Source organism: Vipera ursinii (assembly GCF_947247035.1).
Source record: "Vipera ursinii genome assembly, chromosome: Z".
NCBI lineage: Eukaryota > Metazoa > Chordata > Lepidosauria > Squamata > Viperidae > Vipera > Vipera ursinii.
Window position 1 is genome coordinate 7,687,120 of NC_139517.1, and position 25,236 is coordinate 7,712,355.

Genomic DNA, 25,236 nt, shown 5'->3' on the forward strand with positions numbered 1-25,236 from the left:
GACTTTGCTCATCGGAAGATCGCAAAAGGTGACTCCGGGACACTGCAACCGTCATAAATATGAGTCAGTTGCCAAGCGTCTGAATTTTGATCATGTGACCTATGGGGATGCTGCAATGGTCATCAGTCACTTTTTCAGTGCTGTCAATAGCTTTGAACGGTCGCTAAACGGACTGTATTAACTTTGCCTTACCCTCCTTAATTTCTAAATCTAGTCCATTTACAGCAGCGGTCCCCAACCTTTTCTATACTCCGCACCCCTAGAACGCTTTCGATATATTCTTGCACCCAGGGCTTTTTTTTTCTCATAGAACGCTCAGAACGGAGTTCCGGCACCTTTTTTGGATGGAACCTTGTAGGGTAGGCAAGGAGGGTTGTATGACATGTGTGAGTTCCGGCACCTTTTTCTTTTACAAAAAAAGCACTGCTTGCACCCCTTACAAAAGTTTGAAATAACAGCAATGAATTATGCATATACAGTATAATTTTAAAACTTCTAAACCCAAGTTTTCACACCCCCTGGAATATCATCTCCCCCCCCCCCGCCGTCGCTTGGGAACCCCTGATCTACAGTTTTTAGACTGATGTAAACGCGGTGGCTCAGTGGGTTAGGACACTGAGCTTGTCGATCAGAAGGTCGGCAGTTTGGCAGGTCAAATCCCGAGTGCCGCGTAGCAGAGTGAGCGCCTGTTACTCGTCCCAGCTTCTGCCAACCTAGCAGTTCGAAAGGACGTAAAAATGCAAGTAGAAAAATAGGGACCACTCCGGTGGGAAGGTAACAGCGTTCCGTGTGCCTTTGGCGTCCAGTCATGCCGGCCACATGACCACGGAGACGTCCTCAGACAAGCGCTGGCTCTTTGGCTTTGAAACGGAGATGAGCACCGGCCCCTAGAGTCGGAAACGACTAGCACGCATGTGCGGGGGAACCTTTACCTTTAAAAAAACAAACCAGAAGTCTTGGACAGAGGTCTCTGCTGACAATTAAATAATTATGAGTGCCTTTCAATCCAATTTGCAAGGATTAAGCAGATCACTCCTAGGCTTAGGAGAGAGTGCTTGAAATCCTAGACGGATTTGTTTCTGAGGAAAGAGACATTAACTGCATTGAGCTGAACATCTGTTGAGATGGTGATTCGTGTTCCGATTGCACAAATTGCGATGTCTTGATTTTTATAGCAAGGCAAAATGGGCAACTGTTTGGTGCCCAAGGACTGCAATTGAGAGAGGAGAACATCAAATGAAGCCAGGACGTTTTATGTGGCTGTGAGCCAATCACCAGGAGAGAGTGAGTTCTAGTTCTGCCTTATGTATGAAAGCCAGCTGGATGATTTTGGGCCAATCACCAGGAGAGAGTGAGTTCTAGTTCTGCCTTATGTATGAAAGCCAGCTGGATGATTTTGGGCCAATCACCAGGAGACAGTGAGTTCTAGTTCCACCTTATGCATGAAAGCTAGGTGGGTGACTTTGGGCCAGTCACTTTTTCTCAGCCCAACCCACCTCACAAGGTTGTTGTGGGGAAAATAGGAGGAAGAATTATTAGCTAGGTTCACCACCTTGAGTTACTTACAAAGTAATAAAGGCAAGATTAAAATACATACCTATATAAATATGGGTGGAAATGATTCAGAAAACACAAAGAGGGTGGGGGTTTTAATCACCTAAAGTTGAAGTAAGTCTGTCTCTTTGTTTTTTTCTGACCACATCCTTGGGTAAACTGAATTTTGGGGTGAAAATTAAAAACGGAAGTTATTGATACAAAAAATGGCTTAGTGGGATGTTCGAAAGCAGCCATGGTTTTGCAGCATTTCCCAGCAGTTCCCCAAAATATCAATTTGACTTCCCAGAATTCTCAGCGGTGGCCCTTGCTGGCTGTGGGATTCTGGGAGTTGATTCTGGGTTTGTTAATCATGGAGATGCTTGCAGATATGGGTCAAAATATTATTCAAGGAATGCTTTCCTTCAAACACCCTTTGTCAAGTAGAGGTCTGCCACATACTGGGGAATTCTGGGGATTGAAGTCCACATAACTTTGTGAATTCCACAAAGTTCCTGAGATAAGAGAAACTCTATTAGAACATAATTTTTATCACTTCTGACTTGAGATATGTCTGATGAGATCTGCAAGCGACGACTTGTGATTGTGAACCCCGTCCCCCTTTCAGTCTATTCAGTTGGATCAGCCATTACTTCTCAGCATAACCCACCTCACAGGGTTGTCGTGAAACCAAAGAGTCAAAAAAGTAGGGAAGTTTAGGCAGCGCTCTTAGATTTTTGGAACAGAAAACTGCCATTAGTAACAAACACTCCCTTGGCAGGCAGGAAACCAATTAGACTTTGAGGAATTGTTAAGCCTTTTTCAGAGAGAGGATTTATTATTATTATTATTATTATTATTATTATTATTATTATTATTATTATTATTATTATTATTATATAAGTGAGGTTCTGCCAATCCCCTGACAATGATTCCTTTCTACAAACATGATTTGGCAGGCTGCCTTTTGAATTTGGAAAAGAGCAGGACTTGACTTGACTGCCGGCAACAAGCTCTTTTAAAAAATAACGTACATGCTCGTTAACTTTAGCTCCGTCAAATCTCCTTCCAAGTGCACGGGGTTTTAATTCTTGGGAAGAGGATGTGTTTTGGCACCCTTGCATCCCACCTCCTCGCCAACCTATAGATGACTCTTTTCTGCTTACGCAGGGCGTCCTCCTCTACACCCCGTGTGGCTCACCTTCCCCAAAATCAATCTTGTCTCTTACTGCATTCAGTTTTGGTCACCAGGATGTAAAAAGTTTAGTTTAGTTTAGTTTTATTAAATTTTTATACCGCCCTTCTCCCGAGGGACTCAGGGCGGTGAACAGGGCATATGATAAAAATACAAAACTACAAAAGTTAAAATAGAATTAAATTAATGCCCAAGATAAAACAATAAAATATACAAATATTTAAAACCCAAATTAACTCCCCATCAGGCCAGGCCAGCTTGTTCAAATAGGTGGGTCTTTAACCCGCGCCGGAAGGAGCGGAGATCCGGTGCCATCCGGAGCTCCACCGGCAGCTGATTCCACATGCTTGAAGATGTTGAGACTCTAGAAAGAGTACAGAGAACAGCAACAAAGATGTTGTTGTTGTTAGCTGCAAAGTCGTGTCCGACCCATCGCGACCCTATGGACAACGTTCCTCCAGGCCTTCCTGTCCTCTACCATCTTCCGGAGTCCATTTAAGCTCACGTCTACTGCTTCAGGGACTCCATCCAGCCACCTCATTCTCTGTCGTCCCCTTCTTCTCTTGCCCTCAACCTTTCCCAGCATTAGGCTCTTCTCCAGTGAGTCCTTCCTTCTCATTAGGTGGCCAAAGGATTTGAGTTTTAGCTTCAGGATCTGGCCTTCTAAAGAGCAGTCAGGGTGAATCTCCTCTAGGACTGTCCGGTTTGATCGCCTTGCAGTCCAAGGGACAACAAAGATGACTATGGGGTAAAACATATCAAGAACAGTTGCTGGAATTGGGTGTGGCTCTAATGTAATGAAGAGAAGGGCTAGGGGCGTGTTCCAATATCTAAGGGGCTGCTACAAAGAAGAGGTGGTCAACTTTTTTCAAATAGAAACAGAAAGACTGTGGCAAAGGCAAGCAAGGCTGGTACCAATAGTAATAGGTGCCTTGGGTGCAATCCCAAAACAACTGGAGCACCACTTGGACAGCATCGGCATCGACAAATTCGCCATCAGTCAATTGCAAAAGGCGGCCTTACTAGGAACTGCTTCTATCCTGCGACGATATCTGTAATACCATCAAACATCCACATCTGCCTATCCCAGGTCCTTGGTAAGGACTCAATAGGTAGACAAAAATGCCAAATCTAATCTGAACATCTGGCTGACCCTGTGATGATGATGATGATGATGATTGATAACTATAACAATAATAATAGAGTTGGAAGGTGTTATGTATTGAGCTTTTGGGAAGACCTTATCACATGTATGCTGGAATGCTAACGGTTCTCCAGCAGCACAGATGGGACTTTCCAGTCCGGGCTGCAGTCAACTTGGCGGGAATGATGGGTTCAATCTGATTGGTTATTAAGAGTATGGGAAACTATATAAAGACTGCATGGATACCCCTAACCCTCAGTACAGTTATAGTCAGGGCTTTTTTTCTCATAGAATGCTCAGAACGGAGTTCCGGCACCTTTTTTGGATGGAACCTTGTAGGGTAGGCAAGGCAGGTTGTATAACATGTGTGAGTTCCGGCACCTTTTTCTTTTACAAAAAAAGCACTGGTTATAGTTATAAATAAAACAACAGTTCTTCTGTACTCATCTGCCTGGCGTCTTTCCTGCTCGTCCGAACTCGAAACATAACAGAAGGGACCTTGGCGGTCTTCTAGTCCAATCCCCTGCTCAGGCAGGAAACCCCATATCATTTCAGACAAATGGTTGTCCAGTCTCTTCTTAAAAACTTCCACTGTTACTCTAGGTTAGTCTAGTCTCCAATTGCCCATCTCCCCAACCAGCCTGTGGATAATGGGAGTTGTAGTCCTGCACCTATCGTGCGTTTGGGGAAAGCTTTTTAATCGGACTGGAAAAGAGCAAAGCTGAGAAGAGACATAAATGTCCTCCCCAGCCCTCCCCACGCTTGTAGAATAGCCAAGAATCATCGGGGAAATCAAATCTGCCCAGAATAAAAATAAGCTTTGCCGCCTCAGCCTTCTCTCCTGTTTTTGATTTCAATGCTTCTTGTGGTTTGCTGGTGCCTGCTTCATGTGGGATGACTCATCTGAGCCGCTGGATTTTTCAAATGAGAGGGGGAAACCGTGAGGAAAAGGCACTGGGAAAGGGTGGAGCATCCTATACAAGCTGGGAACTGGGGAGGAATTGTTCTGGCGATGAAGGACGGGGAAGCGTGGCGCGTGTGGCTGAGAGCATGTACGGCCGCATGATTCAGTGACGTGAGAAGTGATCCTACTGCTTTACAATGCCTTTGTGAGACCACACTTGGAGTGCAGCATCCAGTTTTCGTCACCACAACATAAAAAAAAGATGTTGAGATTCTGGAAGGAGTGCAGAAAAGAGCGACAAAGATAATGGGCAGGGCGGGGGGAGGGTTGAAGACTAAAACATATGAAGAACGGTTGCAGGAATTGAGTGTGTCTGGTTTAATGATGATGATGATGATGATAACTTTATTGTCACTTTGAATGTACACCAATCGGCATACATCAAAATGAAATTTCGTTGCATACGGCTCTCAAAGGGTCACCACCTCCGATATATACTCCTTGCTCGGGGCCCGCTCAAATTTCACATTGTCCATTTTAGTCTCTCGGGAGTGAACGATGGCAAACAGGACAGATGGAAATGGGGCTCCATGTGGATTAGCCCTCAAATTCGCTTGTATTCTGACAACCTCGCCTTCTTTCCTTTTTCTGATCCTGACTCTTCCACCCTTTCCTTAAAGAGGCCTTGCTTCTTTTCACCCCTGGAGCACACTGCCACCGCCACCAACTCCTCCAAAAGCCTCTCTCTCTTCCTCTGGGCCTGCCGACAGCCTCATCCATTTCCTTCACTCCATAAGCTCCAGGTCCTCTTCTCCTCTGCCTCCTCTGGAAACAGCCCTGATTTGAAATACAATCCATCACTGGGCCAGCAGTCAGATCTTGCTGCTGGTAGAACAAATTCAAACAGTGCCAACGACTTTTAACGGTCTCACCAACAGTTCCAAAACAACTAGAAACTTGCCATGCCAGCAAGGATTGTTGGTCGTATGTTACCTTAGTTCCACCATGTTGCTCAAACATATTAAAATCTTCCTGATCATGTGGCCTATAGCCCTTACTATCCCTCCCAAAACTATTTGCCTTCAAGAGCCAATGCAGCCGCAGCCATTCCAGGCGCCACCATCTTAGATCTGAAGAGAGGGATGAGGGCTGACATGATAGCAGTCTTCCAATATTGGAGGGGCTGCCACAAAGAAGAGGGGGGACCAACCTATTCTCCAAAGCACCAGAAGGCAGGACAAGAAGCAATGGATGGAAGCTAATCAAGGAGAGAAGCAACCTAGAACTAAGGAGAACCTTCCTGTCAGTTAGTACAATTAATCAGTGGAACAACGCTTTGCCTCCAGAAGTTGTGAATGCTCCAACACTGGAGGCTTTTAAGAAGTGACTGGACAACCAGTATAAAGTCTCTTGCTTGAGCAGGGGGTTGGACTAGAAGACCTCTAATGTCCCTTCCAACTTCATTATTTTGTTGAGCTTAAAGCCAGGAACATTTTCTCTTTAGTTGTAGGGCTGTCCTTTCAATTGTCTCTGGCTGCATAAAACAAGTATAAATGAATTTCTCTGTTGAAGATTTTTTTTTCCTTTCCACTTTGGGTTAAACATGAGTCACCTTATTCCTCTGATATGTTTCTTCTTCCTTCCTGTGGAGAAAAAACCTTGGGCATTTTCTCTGTAGGTCAGCGCAAGCAAAAGGGCCCTTTTTCACTCAAATGTACAGGTCGTCCCCGACTTACAACCGTTCATTTAGAGACTATTCAAAGTTACAACCGCATTGACTGTTTTTCACACTTATGACTGTTGCAGCATCCTTGGGGGGGGGTGTCACGTGATCGAAATTCAGACGCTCGCCCACTGACTCATCTTTATGACGTTTGCTCTGTCCCGGGGTCACGTGATCCCTTTTTGTGACCAAATTCAACGGGGGAAGCCAGATTCACTTCACAACTTAACAATTGCAGTGATTCCCTTAACAACCGTGGCAAGAAAGGTGGTTAAAAAAATGAGGCAAAACTCGCATCATAAATTGTCTCACTCTGCAATGGAAAATCTGGGCTCAACTGAGGTCGTAAGCCAAGGACTAACAGTTTTTGTTTATTATTATTTATTAATAATAATTATTTATTACTTCTGCCACATGGCTACTTACTGTAGGTAAATGTTTCGAGGCCTCTCAGCATCCTTAAAGCAAAAGAGAAATTGTAAAGTGAGATAATAAACCCGGTGTCAACATCCAGCTCGAGAATCCAAATAAGGTTTTTCCGGGTGAGGTTCAAGGTCTTGGTTATGATCTTTAAGTCCCTACATGGCATGGGTCCGGGGTACCTCGGGGACCACCTGCTGCCGGCTTCAACTCCCCTCCGCCCTGTGCGTTCCCACAGAGAGGGCCTCCTCAGGGTGCCTCCGGTCAGGGAATGCCGACTGGCGGCCCCCAGGGGGAGAGCCTTCTCTGTGGGTGCCCCGGCTTTGTGGAACCAACTGCCGGTGGAGCTCCGGACGGCATCGGACCTCCGAACTTTCCGTCGTGGTCTGAAGACCCATTTGTTTGAATTGGCCGGTCTGGCCTGATGGGGGAGCTGGGTTTTAAATTGTCATTTTAGATTGCATTATTGTTTTTTAATTGGGCACTGATTTAATCTTTGCTTTAACTTTTGTATAGTATTGTATTTTTATTTATATGCCCTGTGAACCGCCCTGAGTCCCCAGGGAGAAGGGCGGTATATAAATTAAATAAAACGTAAACGTTTGTTTAGTGACCGCTTAGGACGCTGAGCTTGTCGATCAGAAGGTCGGCAGTTTGACGGGTCGAATCCCGAGTGCCGCGTAACAGAGTGAGCGTCTGTTACTCGTCCCAGCTTCTGCCAACCTAGCAGTTCGAAAGCACGTAAAAATGCAAGTAGAAAAATAGGGACCACTACGGTGGGAAAGTAACAGCGTTCCATGCGCCTTTGGCGTCTAGTCATGCCGGCCACATGACCACCGAGACGTCCTCGGACAAGCGCTGGCTCTTCGGCTTTGAAACGGAGATGAGCACCGGCCCCTAGAGTCGGAAACGACTAGCACGAATGTGCGGGGGAACCTTTACCTTTACAAAGTTACAAAAGCACTGAAAATGTGTCTTAGGACCATTTTGTGCACTTATGACCATTACAGCATCCCCCATGTTGTGAGCAAAATCCGGGTACTTGGTGACTCATAAATATGACGGTTGCAGCGTCCCAGGATCATGTGATCCCCTTTTGCGACCTTCAGAGAAGCAAAGTCAATGGGCAAGCAAGTTATTAACGTAAGAACTGCAGTGTTTCACCTAACAACCGTGGCAAGGAAAGTCGCAAAACCGGCTTAGCAATGTGTCTCGCTTAGCCATTTTTGGTTCAATTGTGGCCGTGAGTCGAGGACTGTACGGGTACAGAGTGGTGAAGCAGCTTCTGGTTTTTATAATTTTTTTTTATGGAAAGTTTTACAAAGAATACAGACGCTAACATTAACAAAGACAGAAAAGGAAAAAAAAACGCAGGAAGAAAAGGAAAAAAAAAGAAATAGAAAGAAGGTTTGGATTTCCCTTCCAGCAAATGTAAGCACAGCTACAAAATTATCTCTTAACTCTGGTGATTACAAAAAAAAGCTCTCTCTTTTCTATTCTCCAGGGATATATATTTTTTTTTCCTAATCAAAACCACAAATCATTTTGAGATCAACCGAACTCACTCAGTCAAGCTATTCCCTTTCAAACCGTCTCCCCTGCAGCCATCATAGCCTCTCCTGGCTGCAAAATCTAATTTAGTACTTCATGACGCTGGATCCTTGTTTTTAATCTGTTCTGAATTGCCCTGCTTCGTATGGCCGATTCCAACCTCTTAACCCCGTGATAAAAGAGAGAAAAGCTACTTTCTGTGGCACTTTGTTCCCTAGGCTCCATTAACAGAGGGATAACATCAAGATCACTTGAAAGTATAGCATCCCTTCATACTGCATTGGTGAGGCCATGCTTGGAGTATGGTGTCCAGTTCTAGTCACCATAATCCCAAAAAAATATTGAGACCCTAGTAATAGAGCAGGGAACAGCAGCAAAGATAATTAGGGGGTCTCTAGAGGCTAAACCAGTGGTGGCAAACCTATGGCACGGGTGCCAGAGGTGGCACTCAAGAGCCCTCTCTGTGGGCACCAGTGCCATTCCTCGGAGGTGGCAACTGTCCCTCTTCAACCAACCGCCTGCTAATTTGTCGGGGTCCCACGTGGCTGAATGCATTCCGGCACGGTTGGTTTCCCTCCCCGCCATCCCGTCCCTCTTGGCCTCGCATGCTCTTCTTTTCCCAGGCATGACCCACTGTATCACCTCCTCAGCTGTTGGCCAACCATCCATCTCGGAGGCGGCTTCTTTGAACTGCCGGCGACGGGCTGTGGAGCCCCAGAGTGTGCCTGTCGAGGGGCCGGTAGGCTGTGGCTACGGACTGACACCGCTGGCCCCCAAGCGTTCGCTGGTTTCTGTGTGCGGGGGCCGATGGTGTCAGGCAGCAGCTGCCCCAGCCCTTGCCTTTCCCCATGGCAATCGCACCCCCACCCTGCCTCGCCTCACCCCGCAGGATGAGTCTCCTGCCTACCGCCCCACCTGCCAGAGACCTCCTGGAGCTCCCCCAACCCTGCCCACCCCCCACAGGTGTCCCTCCCCACGAGCAACATTGAGGTGACTACACCCACCTTAGCCACACCCACCCAATCTTCCATGACCACTACAGCCACATCCACCCAGTGGGCCACGTCCACCTGGCAACCAGCGATAAATAAGTGGGTTTGGGTTGCAGTTTGGGCACTCGGTCTCTAAAAGGTTCGCCACCACTGGGCTAAACCATACACTGAACAATTCAGGGAGCTAGGTATGTCTAATGTAACAAACAGGAGGACTAGGGATGATTTGATAGTATTCGTCCAATATTTGAGTGGCTTTTGCAGAGAAGGGTGGAGGTCAACCTATTTTCCAAAGCACCTGAGGGTAGGACAAGAAATAATGGATAGAAACTTATCAAGCCTAGAACTAAGGAGAAATTTCCTGACAATGAGAACAATCAATCAGTGGAATGACTTGCCTCCAGAAGTTGAGGGGGCTCCATCACTGAAGGTTTTCAAGAAGAGACTGAACAGCCCTTTGTCCCAAATGGTATAGGATCTCCTGCTCAAGTAGCGGGTTGGACGAAAAGACCTCCAGGATCCCTTCCAACCTTATTATTCTGTGTTATATTTTTCATACAGTGCCCAATTCTCTGCTCTGCTCTAGCTAGCCCTTTGCTCAAAGCTAAAATCTCCCCACACCCCGTCATCCTCCCTTGTAGGAGAGGTACATACTGTGTGCTCTGGAATTATAATAATTGCAGCTTCTTTGTTCAGATTTTCCAATGACATGGGTTATCAGAAACAAGTCTCACAGGCATGTGTCCTTATAAACGCCGATCAACACACCTATTTAAGAAACAGAAACAGAACAGAGTTGGAAGGAACCTTGGAGGTCTTCTAATCCGACCCTTTGCTCAAGCAGGAGACCCTATTACTGTTGTGTAGTGAGTTTTTTGGAAGCAGGAGGTGAGACGAGAGGTTGAAAACAAGAACTTTGCTTTATTGAGGCAAACAGGAACAGAAGTGAATCAGAGGCTTCTGCGCAGCTACTTATACGGCTGGCCACTAGGCGGCCGCCAATAGGTTTAAAGGAACCCATTCCACCCCAAATCATCCAATGATCTTCTTGGAGACTGCATGTCTGGCTAGTCAGCAGCTGTTACACAGACACCTCAATTGAGCAACCTTAAGCAGCATTCAAAAGACATGTGAAAGCAGTTCAAGTAAAATCCCAGTACATTACAATTACCATTCCAGACAAGTGACTGTCCACTCTCTTCTTGAAAGCCTCCAGTGATGGAGCACTCACAACTTCTGAAGTCGAGCTGTTCCACGGGTTAATTGTTCTCACTGTTAGGACGTTTCTGCTTAGTTCCACATTGCCTTTCTCCTTAATTAATTCCCATGTGTTGTTTCTTATCTTGCGTTCTGGTCCTTTGGATAATAGGTTGACCCTTTCCTCTTTGCGGCAGCCCCTCAAATACTGGAAGATTGCTATATTTCCCATATTATACTGCTATATAGTCCGTCTGTCTATCAATCAAGTATCTATCTATTCTCTCCTCTCTGTCTCTCTCATCTGTCTGTCTATATCTATTCATCTATCTATATCTATATCTATCTATACCTATATCTTTATTATCTATCTATCTATCTATCTATCTATCTATCTATCTATCTATCTATCTATCTATCTACCTACCTACCTACCTACCTATCTATCTATCTATCTATCTATCTATCTATCTATCTATCTATCTATCTATCTATCTATCATCATTTTAGCCATTATCCACTGCAGGACGAAGGCCTCATCTGCATGTTTCCAACCTATATGGTCCTGAGGGGGAGGGGAGGGGGAGAGAGAGATATTTATGTATAAATATTTTATATATAAATATACTACTATATTTGCTATTTCCTGTCCCCTCCATTGTGTTATGGGTAAAGTCTTTATCCGTTTTTCCTCCTGGTCCAGAATCATGCCTGTGGGCATGCAGGCACCCATGCACAGACAGGAGCTAGGAAAAATTACTTTGGACATACCGGCTTATGATTCCTGATGGGTTTTTTTTTTCCTTTCCAGTCTCTTGATTTTTTTTTTATTTTTCCTTTTCTCTGACTGTGAGAGAATTCTAAATTAAACATCGCTATTTCCTGGTTCAGGAAAGACGCATTTCCCCTCTTTATCACACACACAAAAAAAAGATTGAGGGCTGAGAATTCCTGAAGGGGTTGTGGCTTGCATGGAATTAGTCTCCCACTCCTGTTTGTTAGAGAGACAGAATCAGCACCGCCCTGATTTTTTATTGATGGAATATTTGATTGAGAGAGAAAGAAACAAAAATCCCGAGAAAGAACCCCAATGGCTTGCTTCAGGTAATGGCTACCTTTGTTTACCTTTGTTTCCTGTCTGTGCAGCTTTGCTTGGATTACACGTAATCCTCGATTTACAACAGTCCGTTTAGTGACTGTTCGAAGTTACAGCGGCACTGGAAAAAAAAATAACACGATCATTTTTCTCGCTTAAGACCATTGCAACAGCCCTGTGGTCATGGGATCGAAGTTCGAATGCTTGGCAACTGACTCAGATTTATGACGGTTGCGGTGTCCTGGTCTCCTATGATCTTTTGCCACCTGCTGACAAGCAAAGTCAATGGGGAATCCTGATTCACTTTACAACGTAACAATCGCAGCGATCCACTTAACAGCTATGGCAAGAGAGGTGGTAAAATGGGACAAAACTCAACTTAACCAACTGCCTTGCTTCGCAGTGGAAATTTTGGACCCGATTGTGGTCGTAAGGTGAGGACCGCCTTTAAAAAGAAAATAGTAATATAAGCAATGCAATATAGTAGAAACTCAAGCCATTGAGCTAGGCTTGAAAAAGAGAAGAAAATAAGAGAAAACGAGTCAATTATGAGGAAGTAAACACACACACACACACACACACACACACACACACAGAGAGAGAGAGAGAGAGAGAAGAGAAGAAGAAGAAGAAGAAGAAGAAGAAGAAGAAGAAGAAGAAGAAGAAGAAGAAGAGGAAGAGGAGGAGGAGGAGGAGGAGGAGGAGGAGGAGGAGGAGGAGGAAGAAGAAGAAGAAGAAGAAGAAGAAGAAGAAGAAGAAGAAGAAGAAGAAGAAGAAGAAGAAGAAGAAGAAGAAGAAGAAGAAGAAAATAACTGCAACAATGAACACTGGACTTTTAGACACACCAAACTAAATAAAAGCAAGAGGATAAATTAATGCCCAGCCCAGGTCATACACTTATGAATCAGCATGCCTCAGCTAAAGAATTTGGCAACAAATCTATACCATTATTTTTATGAACTTCATTTATTAAAAGTGAAATATCAGTCAAAGAAACTTCCAGAAAAGGAGCTTTAAAGGCGGCGGGGGGGGGGGAGCATAATAAACCTTTATGGCTTTCCTCTATAGAAATTGCATAAGACTCTCTTACCTAGCTTTGCAATTTGATTGCTTCATTCCTTACAAAGTTCTTTTAATATTCTTTAATTTGCTGGTACCTATTTTGGCTTTTCCACCTGCTTAATGAAAAGGTCGGTACAAATTACATTTAATAGAACCTTAGCTGCTTTGCCGGGATCGTGTGAGTATAGTTTTAAAATAATAAATTAATTAAATGTTCTTCCAGCCACTTACTATGGGATTCTTCCATGTTGCAGAATCTAGGTAGGACACTGTTTTTCAAGCTCAGCAACTTTCAACTCCCAGAATTCCCTCAGCCGGTATGCCGTAAACCATATATTTGGAGGGGCTCTTAGCATTTATTATTATTATTAGTAGTAGCTGATTGATTGGTTAGTCTGACGGCTATATCAAAGAATAAAATAAAAATAAAATACAGAATCTAATTCCAGTATACAATAGATAAATGAAAATGAAGAAATCATTTTCATCCTGTATGTGGTAAATGCAAGAATCAGCTTTCAGATAATGACATCACCTTTGAAGGATAATCTGACCTATTCAATATACCTATATATTTAATGGATTCTTGGTTCTACTGCCTTAATTATAAACCTAGCAGTTTATAATGTATACATTAAAGCCCAGGAAGAAATAGGATGGACTGTTTTTTCAAGCAGGAATGTTAAACATCTAGGCTTAAGAGGGGCAGAGAATTGACAGTCAAACAAAACATTTATTTGTATCCCATCTTTATTATTTTACAAATAACTCAAGGCAGTGAGCATGCCTAATACACCTTTCTCTTCCTGTTTTCCCCATAACAACAAACTTGGACTGAGAGATAGAGAGAGACCCCAAATCACCAGCCTGTCTTTCATGGCTAAGGCCGGACTTTAATTCATAGTCTCTTAACTTTGATAGCTTGGAGCCTTAACCACTACTAGACCAAACTGGGTCTATAATAAAGATAATAAATATCTTTATTGCTATTCATCACTGCTTTAAAAAACTGAATTTCTGGACACCTTTGGAACTACTCTAACTATTGGCTTCAACAATAGTTCCTCTGAGCATAGCACAGACTCAGAAATCTGGGAATCTGGATTGGTCTTTCGCTCTCGTTGGCACCCTGCACAGCTTTGGCTGTGAATTCTGCAGCTTCCAAGCCCTTGGTGTAGTAGGCTGAGCAACTAGATGTAAAAAAAGCCTGCAGAATAATCGGCTATTTGTTTTACACACATTAGAAATGACAGGCAGAAATTCATCCAGACGGTCCCCGTTGCAGAGATTTCAGGTTGCATGGAAAAGAGCTTTGCTTGGTTAAACAATACCCCCCCCCCCAAAAAAAAACACAGCTGTTATAGGGAAGTGATTCCTCATTTGGTAAACTCAAGGTACCACTTGGGTGGATGTAGGTCACCATGGCAACCTCAATACTTTGCCAATGCTCCTGTTTCCAGCCCTGTTACTTTTCGGAGCAGACCCAGAGAGCTAAATAAAGCTGATAACTCTCTGCATTATGCGGGGGAAATCATCCTGTCTTCTCTTTCTTGTTCCAGCCTGGACAGGGTCTTCCAGCCCACATTTAGTGTCCCCAAAACAGCCAGCCCTCTTGGCCCACATCCTGAATGCTTCATTCGATGCCTTGTCTGTTTGAATTCTAAAAATCCAGAGTAAATAGAATGGAATGGAATGGAATGGAATGGAATGGAATGGAATGGAATGGAATGGAATGGAATGGAATAGAATAGAATAGAATAGAATAGAATAGAATAGAATAGAATAGAATAGAATAGAATAGAATAGAATAGAATAGAATAGAATAGAATAGAATTTGTTGCTGTTGTTAGTTGCGAAGTCGTGTCCAACCTATCGCGACCCTATGGACAACGTTCCTCCAGGCCTTCCTGTCCTCTACCATCTTCTGGAGTCCATTTAGGCTCACGCCTACTGCTTCAGTGACTCCATCCAGGCACCTCATTCTCTGTCGTCCCTTTCTTCTATTACCCTCAATCTTTCCCAGAATTAGGCTCTTCTCCAGTGAGTCCTTCCTTCTCATTAGGTGGCCAAAGTATTTGAGTTTTAGCTTCAGGATCTGGCCTTCTAAAGAACAGTCATGGTTGATCTCTAGGACTAGAATAATAGAATAGAATAGAATAGAATAGAATAGAATAGAATAGAATAGAATAGAATAGAATAGAATAGAATAGAATAGAATAGAATAGAATAGAATAGAATAGAATAGAATAGAATAGAATAATTTCTAGTCCAACCCCCTGCTCAGGCAGGAAACCCTATACCATTTCAGACAAATGGCTGTCCAATCTCTTCTTAAAAACTTCCAACGTTGGGGCATTCACAACTTTTGTAGGCAAGTTGTTCCACTGATTAATTGTTCTAACTCTCAGGAAATTTCTTCTTAGTTCTTTGCAGGGTTTTTTTTTTGTTGTTGTTCCTCCTGCAAAATGGAGCTGTGGTGGAAAGTTTGGGGCCTGCTGATGTACATACAGTTTGAGGTGGGACCCCACAGTCACACTGAGGGGAGGATACTATGCCCCATTTATACAGCGGGCGCCATGTGGGGTGCAAATCCTATTCAGGATCGTCCATTGCTGGTGTGACAGTTCAAAGCCTGGCACCTTAAAAAAAAAAGCGGGGTGGTGGTGGTGGAGATGCTCTGATTTAAGATGTTTTCCCCTATCTTTCCAGAGTATTGCCCCTCTGATTTAATAATTAAGCCAAAGTGAATGGTTCTATCTATACAGTTTATACATGGGCCAATTTTCATTGGAGGGCTGCCAGTTGCCGAACAGTAACATTTAGCTTCCCTTCCCTCCGCCCTGCTTAATCTTTGCCTCCCTTGTTCTATTTCTTGACCCAGTCTTCAGACGCTAATCCTGAGTTTCTCCACCCCCGTGGCAGGCCCAAAAATATCCCCCCAGGCAGCTGACATCCCCCAACTGTGGAGCAGCTGTTTTGAGTTCATTCTTGTACCCTCCTCAACGCCCCCCCTCCCCGAGCAGGCACATTGCCTGCGCCACCAGCAATCCTCTCATCTTGCTTGCAAGTGTGAGTCCTGTTTGAAGAGGCATCCGGTGAGTCGGGCGTGAAGAACGTTGGTTGTGTCTACATTTCAGGGGCTGGAAAGGTGCCTGCTGGTGTTTGAAATCCCCCTCCCACGTTTGGACAGAATAGATAGGTTGGGAATTAATCTGTTGGGGTGGGAGGAGAAGGGTGGAAGCAGGGGGGGGGTGTAAGAGGATAGCAAGCTGCATTTTTTTCCCCAGCCCCACCCAGGGAGATTTGATTTAGTGCTTGTGAAGGCACACATGCCTGATGTCGTAAGTAACTGGAAACCAAGGCTGTAGATCGGAGATTTATTTATTTTATTTTTTAAAAAAACAAAGCAATACAGCAACCGCAATTCAGCCCAAAATTTCTGGTGCCTCTGAATTTTGCTCCATTCTGCAACCTTTCTTGCTTTGTCAGAAGGTCACAAAAGGGGATCACAAGACCCCGGGACACAACAATGGTTATAAAATGTGAGTTAGTTGCCAAGTGTCCGAATTTTGATCACATGACTAAGGGGATGTTGCAACGGTTGTAAATATGAAAAACAGTCATAAGTCACTTTTTTCAGTGCCATTGTAACTTTGAACAGTCACTAAATGAAGTGTTGTAAGTCAAGGACTACCTGTACAGGGTTGTGTACAGATAGTCCTCGACTTAGGACTGCAATGTAGCCCAAAATCTCCATAGCTAAGCAAGGCAGTGATTAACTGAGTTGCCCCCCATTTTATGAACTTTTCTGCCATAGTTGTTAAGTAAATCATTGCAGTTGTTAAGTGAATCATATAGTTAAGAAGCTAGGGACGCGGTGGCTCAGTGGGTTGGGACGCTGAGCCTGTCGATCAGAAGGTTGGCAGTTTGGCGGGTTGAATCCCGAGTGCCGCGTAGCAGAGTGAGCGCCTGTTACTCGTCCCAGCTTCTGCCAACCTAGCAGTTCGAAAGCACGTAAAAATGCAAGTAGAAAAATAGGAACCACTCCGGTGGGAAGGTAACAGCGTTCCGTGCACCTTTGGCATCTAGTCATGCCAGCCACATGACCACGGAGACGTCCTCGGACAAACGCTGGCTCTTCGGCTTTGAAACGGAGATGAGCACCGGCCCCCTAGAGTCGGAAACGACTAGCACACGCGTGTGCGGGGGGAACCTTTACCTTTACCTTATAGTTAAGAAAATCTGGCTCCCCCGCCTCCCCCCCTTGACTTTGATTGCCAGAAGACAGCTGAGAGGTTTACAAATGGGGATCACATGGTCCCAGGACAGTGCAACAGTCATAAATACACGCCAGTTGCCAAGTGTCTGAATTTTGATCACATGACCATGGGAACGCTGCAATGGTCATAAGTGTGAAAACCGGTCATAAGTGACTTTTTCCAGTGACATTCTAACTTTGAACAGTCACTAAACGAACTGTTGTAAGTCGAGGACTGCATGTAGTTTCTTCTAGCTTCTTGACTTACAGCCATTCATTTAGTGACCGTTTGAAATGACATCAGCACTGAAAAAAGAGACTTACAATGTCCTCGCAATTGTGACCATTGCAGTGTACCCACGATCACATGATCAAAATTACGAGGCTTGGCAATTGGCATGAATTTAGGATGGTTGCAATGTCCTCAGGTCACGTGATTGCCATTTGTGACTTTCCTAGCCAGGTTCTGGCAAAATCAACGGGGGAAGCCAGCTTCAGTTAACAACTTTGCTATTCACTTAATGGCTGTGGTGATTCACTTAATGAATGCAGCAAAAATTTCATAAGATTGGGCATAGCTCATTTAACAACTGCCTTGCTTAGCAACAGAAGTTCTGGACTCTATTTTGGTCACAAGTAGAGGGCTACCTGTACTGTATTTCTTTAGGGAATCTCTGAGTCCGTTGCATTGCTGTAGCATTGTTAAAGAGTTATTATTAAAAATACTGGGGTGCAATTATACTCTTGCTTTTTCTCCATTAGTTCCCGATCGTCGGAAGACAGGTTTGCCCAGCCTGTTCCTAAATCTTGAAACTTTCTGTTGTTGTTGTTAGTTGCGAAGTTGTGTCCGACCCATCGCGACCCTATGGACAATGTTCCTCCAGGCCTTCCTGTCCTCTACCATCTTCTGGAGTCTATTTAAGCTCACGCCTACTGCTTCAGTGACTCAATCCAGCCACCTCATTCTCTGTCGTCCCCTTCTTCTATTGCCCTCAACCTTTCCCAGCATTAGGCTCTTCTCCAGTGAGTCCTTCCTTCTCATCAGGTGGCCAAAGTATTTGAGTTTTAGCTTCAGGATCTGGCCTTCTAAAGAGCAGTCAGGGTTGATCTCCTCTAGGACTGACCGGTTTGATCGCCTTGCAGTCCAAGGGATTCGCAGGAGTCTTCTCCAGCACCAGAGTTCAAAGGCCTCAATTCTTTGGCGCTCAGCCTTTTTTATGGTCCAGCTTTCACTGCCATACATTGCAACTGGGAAGACCATAGCCTTGACTATGCGCACTTTTGTTGACAGGGTGATGTCTCTGCTTTTTAGTGTGCTGTCTAGATTTGCCATGGCTTTCCTCCCCAGGAGCAAGCGTCTTTTAATTTCTTGGCTACAGTCCCCATCTGCAGTGATCTTGGAGCCCAGGAAAATAAAATCTGTCATTACCTCCATTTCTTCTCCATCTATTTGCCAGGAATTGAGAGGGCCAGATGCCATGATCTTGGTTTTCTTAATGTTTAGTTTCAACCCAACTTTTGCACTCTCCTTCTTCACTCGCAACAAGAGGCTCTTTACTTCTTCTTCACTTTCTGCCTTTAGAGTGGTATCATCTGCATATCTTAGGTTGTTGATGTTTCTTCCGGCAATCTTAATTCCAACTTTTGATTCATCTAGCCCTGCCTTTCTCATGATGTGCTCTGCATATAAGTTAAATAGGCAAGGCGACAGTATACCGCCTTGCCGGACTCCTTTCCCAATTTTGAACCAATCAGTGGTTCCGTGTCCAGTTCTCACTGTTGCTTCTTGGCCTGCATATAGGTTTCTCAAGAGACAAATAAGATGGTCTGGTACTCCCATCTCTAGGTTTTTAATTTTTTTTTCTGATAGGATTCCTTGAGGGCTAGAAACCTAAAGGTTATTTTCGAAAGGTCCTCTGCAGCAGGTGATGTTCATTCCAGTGCACGAAAGGCACTGCTGTTTGGATTTGCTTTGCATTTCATTTCCCAGCTTCTCGCACGGGCTCTGACCAGGCGGAACCCTGTTTTTTCCCAGCTGGATGGGTGTGTGAGAACCGCACCCTGAGAAAAATCTGACAGGAGGCGGGAGAACCAGTTAACCAGAGGGCAGGATGTGCTGCAAGCAGGGCAGAAATGAATGAGATTGCAGAAGTCCGTTCCAAGTGATGGAAGCGGGAGGATCGGGCACGGGCGAACCCTGGCAGGGATTTCCAGATGAATTTATTTATGCCTTCTTGAAATCCCATCCCAGCTAGCCTTTGCAAGAAATTTTTGCCTGGCAGAGCGAAGACCTAATCCCTCTGAGCTGCATTGCAGCCTGCAGCTGAGATTTCCCTGCCTTGGCTTGCAAGAAGTCGATGAAAGACTTGTCGATTGTACAAAATAAAAATGTAGGATTCTGGGTTTGGCTTCACCAAGGGAAAAAGGGCGGGAGAATTTGTCTGCAAGTCACAACGTGGGATGTGTAAGTCCAGCACCAAATGGAACCAAAAGCGTTGGGCCGAAAAGGTTCAAATCCTCCCTAAAGTTTGCAAACTCCGACTTTGAGCCAATCTTTCCCTCCCCCTCCACCCTTCCTACCTCACAGGGTTGGTGTGCTGGGGAAAATAACAGTGGAGATACAGCTAGTCCTGGACTATTCACCATTCATTAAGCAACTGATGTTACAACAGCACTGAAAAAGGTGACTTATCACCGGTCCTCACAGTTATGACCGTTGCAGCATCCTCAGGGCCATGAGATCAAATCTGGGCACTTGGCCACTGGCGTGTATTTGTGACCATGTGATCATGTGCTCGCCATTGGCTAACCTTCCCAGCCAGCTTCTGACAAGCAAAGTCAACGGGGGAAGTCAGGTCTGCTTAATGATCACATGATTTCCTTAACAACTCCATTGATTTGCTTAACAACTATGGCAAAAAATGGTCGTAAAATGGGGCACCACTCACTGAACAGATGCCTTGCTGAGCAATGGAAACTTTGGCTCCACTTGTAGTCATAAGCCAAGGACTCCCCGTATAGATGTAATATGAATATTACAAGGAATATTATAAGTCTCAAACATCTATGGAGATTTTCAAGTCACCCAGGTTGTGGTTGTCCCAAAGGTGCATTTTCAGGAGGCAACTGGACTTCTTTGTTTTTCTTTGAAGATGTTTCACTTCTCATCCAAGAAGCTTCTTCGGCTCTGACTGGATGGTGGGGAATGGAAGGATTTATACTCCTTGCAGACAGCTGGCCATTTGCCTTCTTTTAGATCAGAGGTCCCCAACATTTTTGGCACCAGGGACCGGTTCCGTGGAGCGAGGTTTTTCTGTGGACCGCAGGGTGCGTGGTTTTGTGTGTTGCCTGCATCCCACGGATGGGGCTTTGCTTGTTTGTGCAGACCGGTTGCTGGCATGCCGCGGCCCGGTACTGGTCTGTGGACTGCGGGTTGGGGACCCCTGTTTTAGAGAATCGTTGAAGCCATTTGGAGGTTTATCTGTGTCCTCAGGGTCACCTGAGCGGTGCAAATGTGTGTGGAGACTTCTTGGCTGCAGGACGTTTTCTGCCCTGTGTGTCTTCACTGTTTTTTTTTATTGAAAAGTTTTTCAATACATTTTATCTTTAACAACCCTTCCCCCCCACCCCCTACCCAACCCTTCCTAGCCCTCCCCCCTCCCCTTCCCCCCTCCCCATCCCCGACTTCCCAGAGCTAAATACAAGGTATAAAAGTAAAAGCAATCATAAACACCCATATGCTAACAACAACAAACTATTGACTCTATCGCACTCTAGCTCATATAAAATGACTACAAGCAATACTAATATCACATCAAAACTTATGCAAATGCTAAATGAAACTTTTTGGTCCCATATTTGTTCTGGATGTAATCAATCCACTTTTCCCACTCCGTATTATAACGTTTTTGCGAATGGTCTTTCAAATAAGCCGATATCTTTGCCATTTCCGCCAGGTCAGAAACTTTTAAAGTCCATTCTTCGATAGTCGGCAGTTCCTCCTTCTTCCAATATTGACCTACTAAAAGTCTTGCTGCCGTAATTAAGTTCAACATCAACTTAGTGTCCACAACAGTAGTATCCGTAATTATGCCCAATAAAAACAATTGCGGACAAAACTTTATTCTTTGCTTAAATATCTTCTGCATATTCCACCAGATTTTAATCCAAAAAGCTTTAACCTTTTTACAGGTCCACCATACATGAAAGTACGTTGCGTCTTCGCCACCACATCTCCAACATTTAGGTTGATAAGTTCGGATACATACTTGCAAGCTTTTTAGGATCTAAATGCCACCTATAAAACATTTTATAAAAGTTTTATAAAAGTCTTCACTGTTGAAGATGGGCACAGGCTGTTGGGGATGAGTCTGTGTTGTTTGCCTCTCAAACTGAAACGCAAACGGTTCCTGTAGTCCGCAATGTTTTCTGGAAATCCAGTTCACACTCCCGCGCCATTCGAAAGGTGTTCATCCCAAAATGCATAGCTAAAGGTCTGTGGCGGTTCTCAGCCATCCAGCTCATGGTTGTTCCAAAGGAGCTTTTTCAGGAGGCAACTGGACTTTCTTGTTTTTCCTTGAAGACGTTGCGCTTGCGATCCAAGAAGCTTCTTCAGCTCTTGACTGGATGGTGGAGAATGGAAGGATTCATACGCCTGGCTGACTTCTTTGAAGAAACGTCTTCAAGGAAGACGTTTCCAGTTGCCTCTTGAAGGAGGACCTTTGGCACAAGGCTCAAATGGGCATAAAATACACCTCCCTCCCTTGCGGCCCAGCGCATAGATTCAATTAATGGCATTTCCGTTTTCTCTTTATCTGCAGGAAATGAAGCCACAGGGGAGTCGTTGCAGATGACCCCTCTGGAGTGAAGATGTCCTCCTTAGACCCCCTCCCTCCCGCCACGCCTCCCTCCCAGAAACCCACTCGCATCATCAAGCCTCGCCCACCCACCAGGCCGCGCCCCTACCTTCCCCCCAGGCCAGACTCCAATAAGCTGCTCCGGGTCCCTACTCCTCCTTTGCCGCTGGAGAAGGATGGGTGCTCTCAGGTCAGCGAAGTGCCAGGCGGCCCACCTCAGCCCTTGCACAAGCTGCAGAAGTCCGGTGCCGTTCGCAAGATCGTGGTACACTTCGATCGAGCGGGTTCTCCGGAGAAGGAAGAAGCCGAAAAAATTGTCCGATCGCCGCCTTCCAGCTGCCAGCAGGATGTGAACAAGGAAGAAAAGGCCATTACAGAAAAAGAGGTCCAGGATGGGTTGGGTAAGTGGGTCAGCTTTGATTTGGGTTCCGAAACTAGACTTTGCTTTTTTTTTTTTGGAACTAGATTCCCCCTAGATCTGGCCCAAAGCCACCCATCTGGCTTTCAAGGCAGGATCAGAACTCAGAACTCTCCCCACTCTGAGCCCAGCCCTTTTAAAGATGGTGTCAGACCTGCTTGCTGGGCAGATCCTGAGCATTGTTGAATCTGGAGTCCAGCTTGGAGCAGATTAGATTTCAATCCTAAAAAAATTGTAAGTCAACGATTGGAGAAAATCACTAGCTAAATTGGAAATAAATGCTGCAAATAAATGTGAGCCCGGAGATGTGCAAATGTATGTTCGGCATAAAATCCATCTTCACTGTCCCCAACAGTTTGCAAGAGACCGAGTTGTTCAGTTCTGCCCACTTTGGGTTTCCATCAGTGAAGTAGAAACACACACAGCACATTTCTGAGTCTCATCCTGGTTCCATCAAGGCTAGAAACATAACACCGCAAATACAACTGGAATTTGGGGGTTGCTTGAATCTGTAAACTGCTTCCCTGTCCTGTTTTTACCTGCCATGAATCAGAAGTTTTCTTCCTCTTTATTCAGTAGACAGTGTGGTCTAATGGTTAAGGCACCAGGCTAGAAAGCAAGAGATTGTGAGTTCAAGTCCTACCTTAACCATGAAAGCCAGCTGGGTGATGTTAGGCCAATGAGCAGGATATTGTGAGTTCTAGTCCTGTCCTGTGCACAAAAAGCTGGCTGGGTGACTTTGGACCAATCACCAGGAGGCTGTGAGTTCTAGTGCCGCCTTAGGCATGAAAGCTGGCTGGGTGACCTTAGGCGACTGTGAGTTCTAGTTTGGCCCTATGCACAAAAACCAGCTGGGTGACTTTGGACCAATCACCAGGAGGCTGTGAGTTCTTGTTCCACCTTAAGCATGAAAGCCGGCTGGGTGACCTTAGGCCATTCACTAGGAAGCTGTGAGTTCTAGTCCTGCCCTGTGCACAAAAAGCTGGCTGGGTGACTTTGGACCAATCACCAGGAGGCTGGGAGTTCTCGTCCCGCCTTTAGGCATGAAAGCTGGCTGGGTGATCTTAGGCCAATCACCAGGAGTTTGTGAATTCTAGTCCTGCTCTAGGCACAAAAGCCAGCTGGTTAATTTTGGGCTAGTCAGTCTTTGTCTCAGCCCAACCCACCTCACAGGGTTGTTGTTGTGGGGAAAATAGGAGGAGGAAGGTGTGTCGGATAGCTTTGCTGCCTTATTTGTAAAAGCAGTAAAAGTGGGATATAAAGAAAGAAAGAAATCAAATCAAAATTATCTTTTTTTCCTCCACTTCCTCAGATCCTTGCAAGGACACCCAGCCATCCGTCTTGCCGATGGTGGAGCAGAACGGGCTGGATTTGCCCACTTCCTGTCTGTCCGGCTGCCCCTGTGTTTGCCATCAACAAAACCCAGGGATGGTCTTGGTTTGGGTCCCTGCAACTTCCCGGCTTCAGGAGGGGGATACGGAAAACGGGCTGGCCTCGGACCTATCATCCTCTGCCGACGAAGGGGGGGCCTCCTTCCAAAAATCCCTGGGACTCGGTGCACCCCCTCCCCAGCCTTCCTCCATTGCAGCGGGCAGGATCCCGAAATCTCGCCGCTCGTCTCGAAGCAAAAAGCCTCTTGACTCCCCACCGTCCACCAACGGGCACCCCGAAGGGGGTGTCGTCCTGACAAGCTACCGTTCCACAGCCGAGCCCCTTCCCCTACGCTGCCCGCCGTTGATGCCCAAGCCACCCCGTCGTAACAAGGGAGGTGGCTCTCTCTCTCTGGATGGTGAGCTCCTACCTCCGGCCATCCCACCGAAAGCCCCCGTGAAACCGCCTCGCAGCTCCTTGGGACCTTCAGCTCGTCGGAGTTCCCTCCAATATCCGCTTGAGATGAACCACCTTCCTGCCCGGGTCTCCCCTTTTGCTGTTGGGGAAGGCTTTGTCATGTTGCCTCCCCCCACCCAGCCACCCCCACCTCCCCCCAATTCTCAGACCCCTCTGCCTCTCCCCGTTTCTCAGACTGGCTCCCAGGTGTGCTCAGCCCCCCCTCCCCCCTCTCAGCCCCCTCCCCTGCTGCCCCAAGGTCTCCCTCCTCCACCAACTCAGCCACCGCCACCTCTGGAAAGTTCACCTCTGGATGACAGCCCTTTTCAAGGTACTATTTTGACCCCCCCCCCCTTTGGGGTAAAACTGTATCTCCCAACCTCAAATTATTTTAATATGTGTGGACTTCAACTCCCAGAATTCGCCCAGCCAGTTTTGCTGGCTGTGGAATTCTGGGAGTTGAAGTCCACACGTCTTAACATAATTGAAACTGAGAAACTTTGTGGTAGCTGGCTTGGAATTCTGGGAGTTGAAGTTCATACATCTTAAAGGTAGTTGAAAATGAGAAACTTCGTGCTAACTGATTGTGGAATTCTGGGAGTTGAAGTCCATACATCTTAAATGTAGTTGAAACTGAGAAACTTTGTGGTGGCTGGCTTGGAATTCTGGGAGTTGAAGTTCATACATCTTAAAGGTAGTTGAAAATGAGAAACTTTGTGCTAACTGATTGTGGAATTCTGGGAGTTGAAGTCCACACATCTTAATGTAGTTGAAACTGAGAAACTTTGCGGTAGATGGCTTGGAATTCGGACAGCTGACATCCATACATACTGATGTGATGGTTGAAACTGAAAAACTTTGTGGTTCCTAGTTGTGAGATTCTGAAAATTGAAGTCCACCCATCTTAACTTAGTTGAAAGTGAATAGTTTTGTGATCCAAAGATGGGGAAAAGGGATATTGTGTTGTCACTCACTTTCAAGTTTTTCTTAGCTAAGAGCTGCTTGGAGGGGTGCGATCCCAAAACCGGAGGGGGCATTTTTGTTTTGGGAGGGCAAGGAA

At 45.4% G+C, this 25,236-nt stretch overlaps 1 protein-coding gene across 1 annotated transcript in view; it reads left to right on the plus strand.

The window, feature by feature from the left end:
• The window catches only part of ARHGEF15 (Rho guanine nucleotide exchange factor 15), a 67,067-nt gene that overhangs the window by 13,461 nt on the left and 28,370 nt on the right, over positions 1-25,236 (plus strand). The window contains exons 2-3 of the mRNA XM_083377646.1: positions 21,896-22,332; positions 23,662-24,507. Of these exons, the coding sequence (XP_083233772.1) occupies positions 21,945-22,332; positions 23,662-24,507 (1,234 nt within the window). The 5' untranslated portion in view covers positions 21,896-21,944. The remainder of the gene's footprint in view (positions 1-21,895; positions 22,333-23,661; positions 24,508-25,236) is intronic.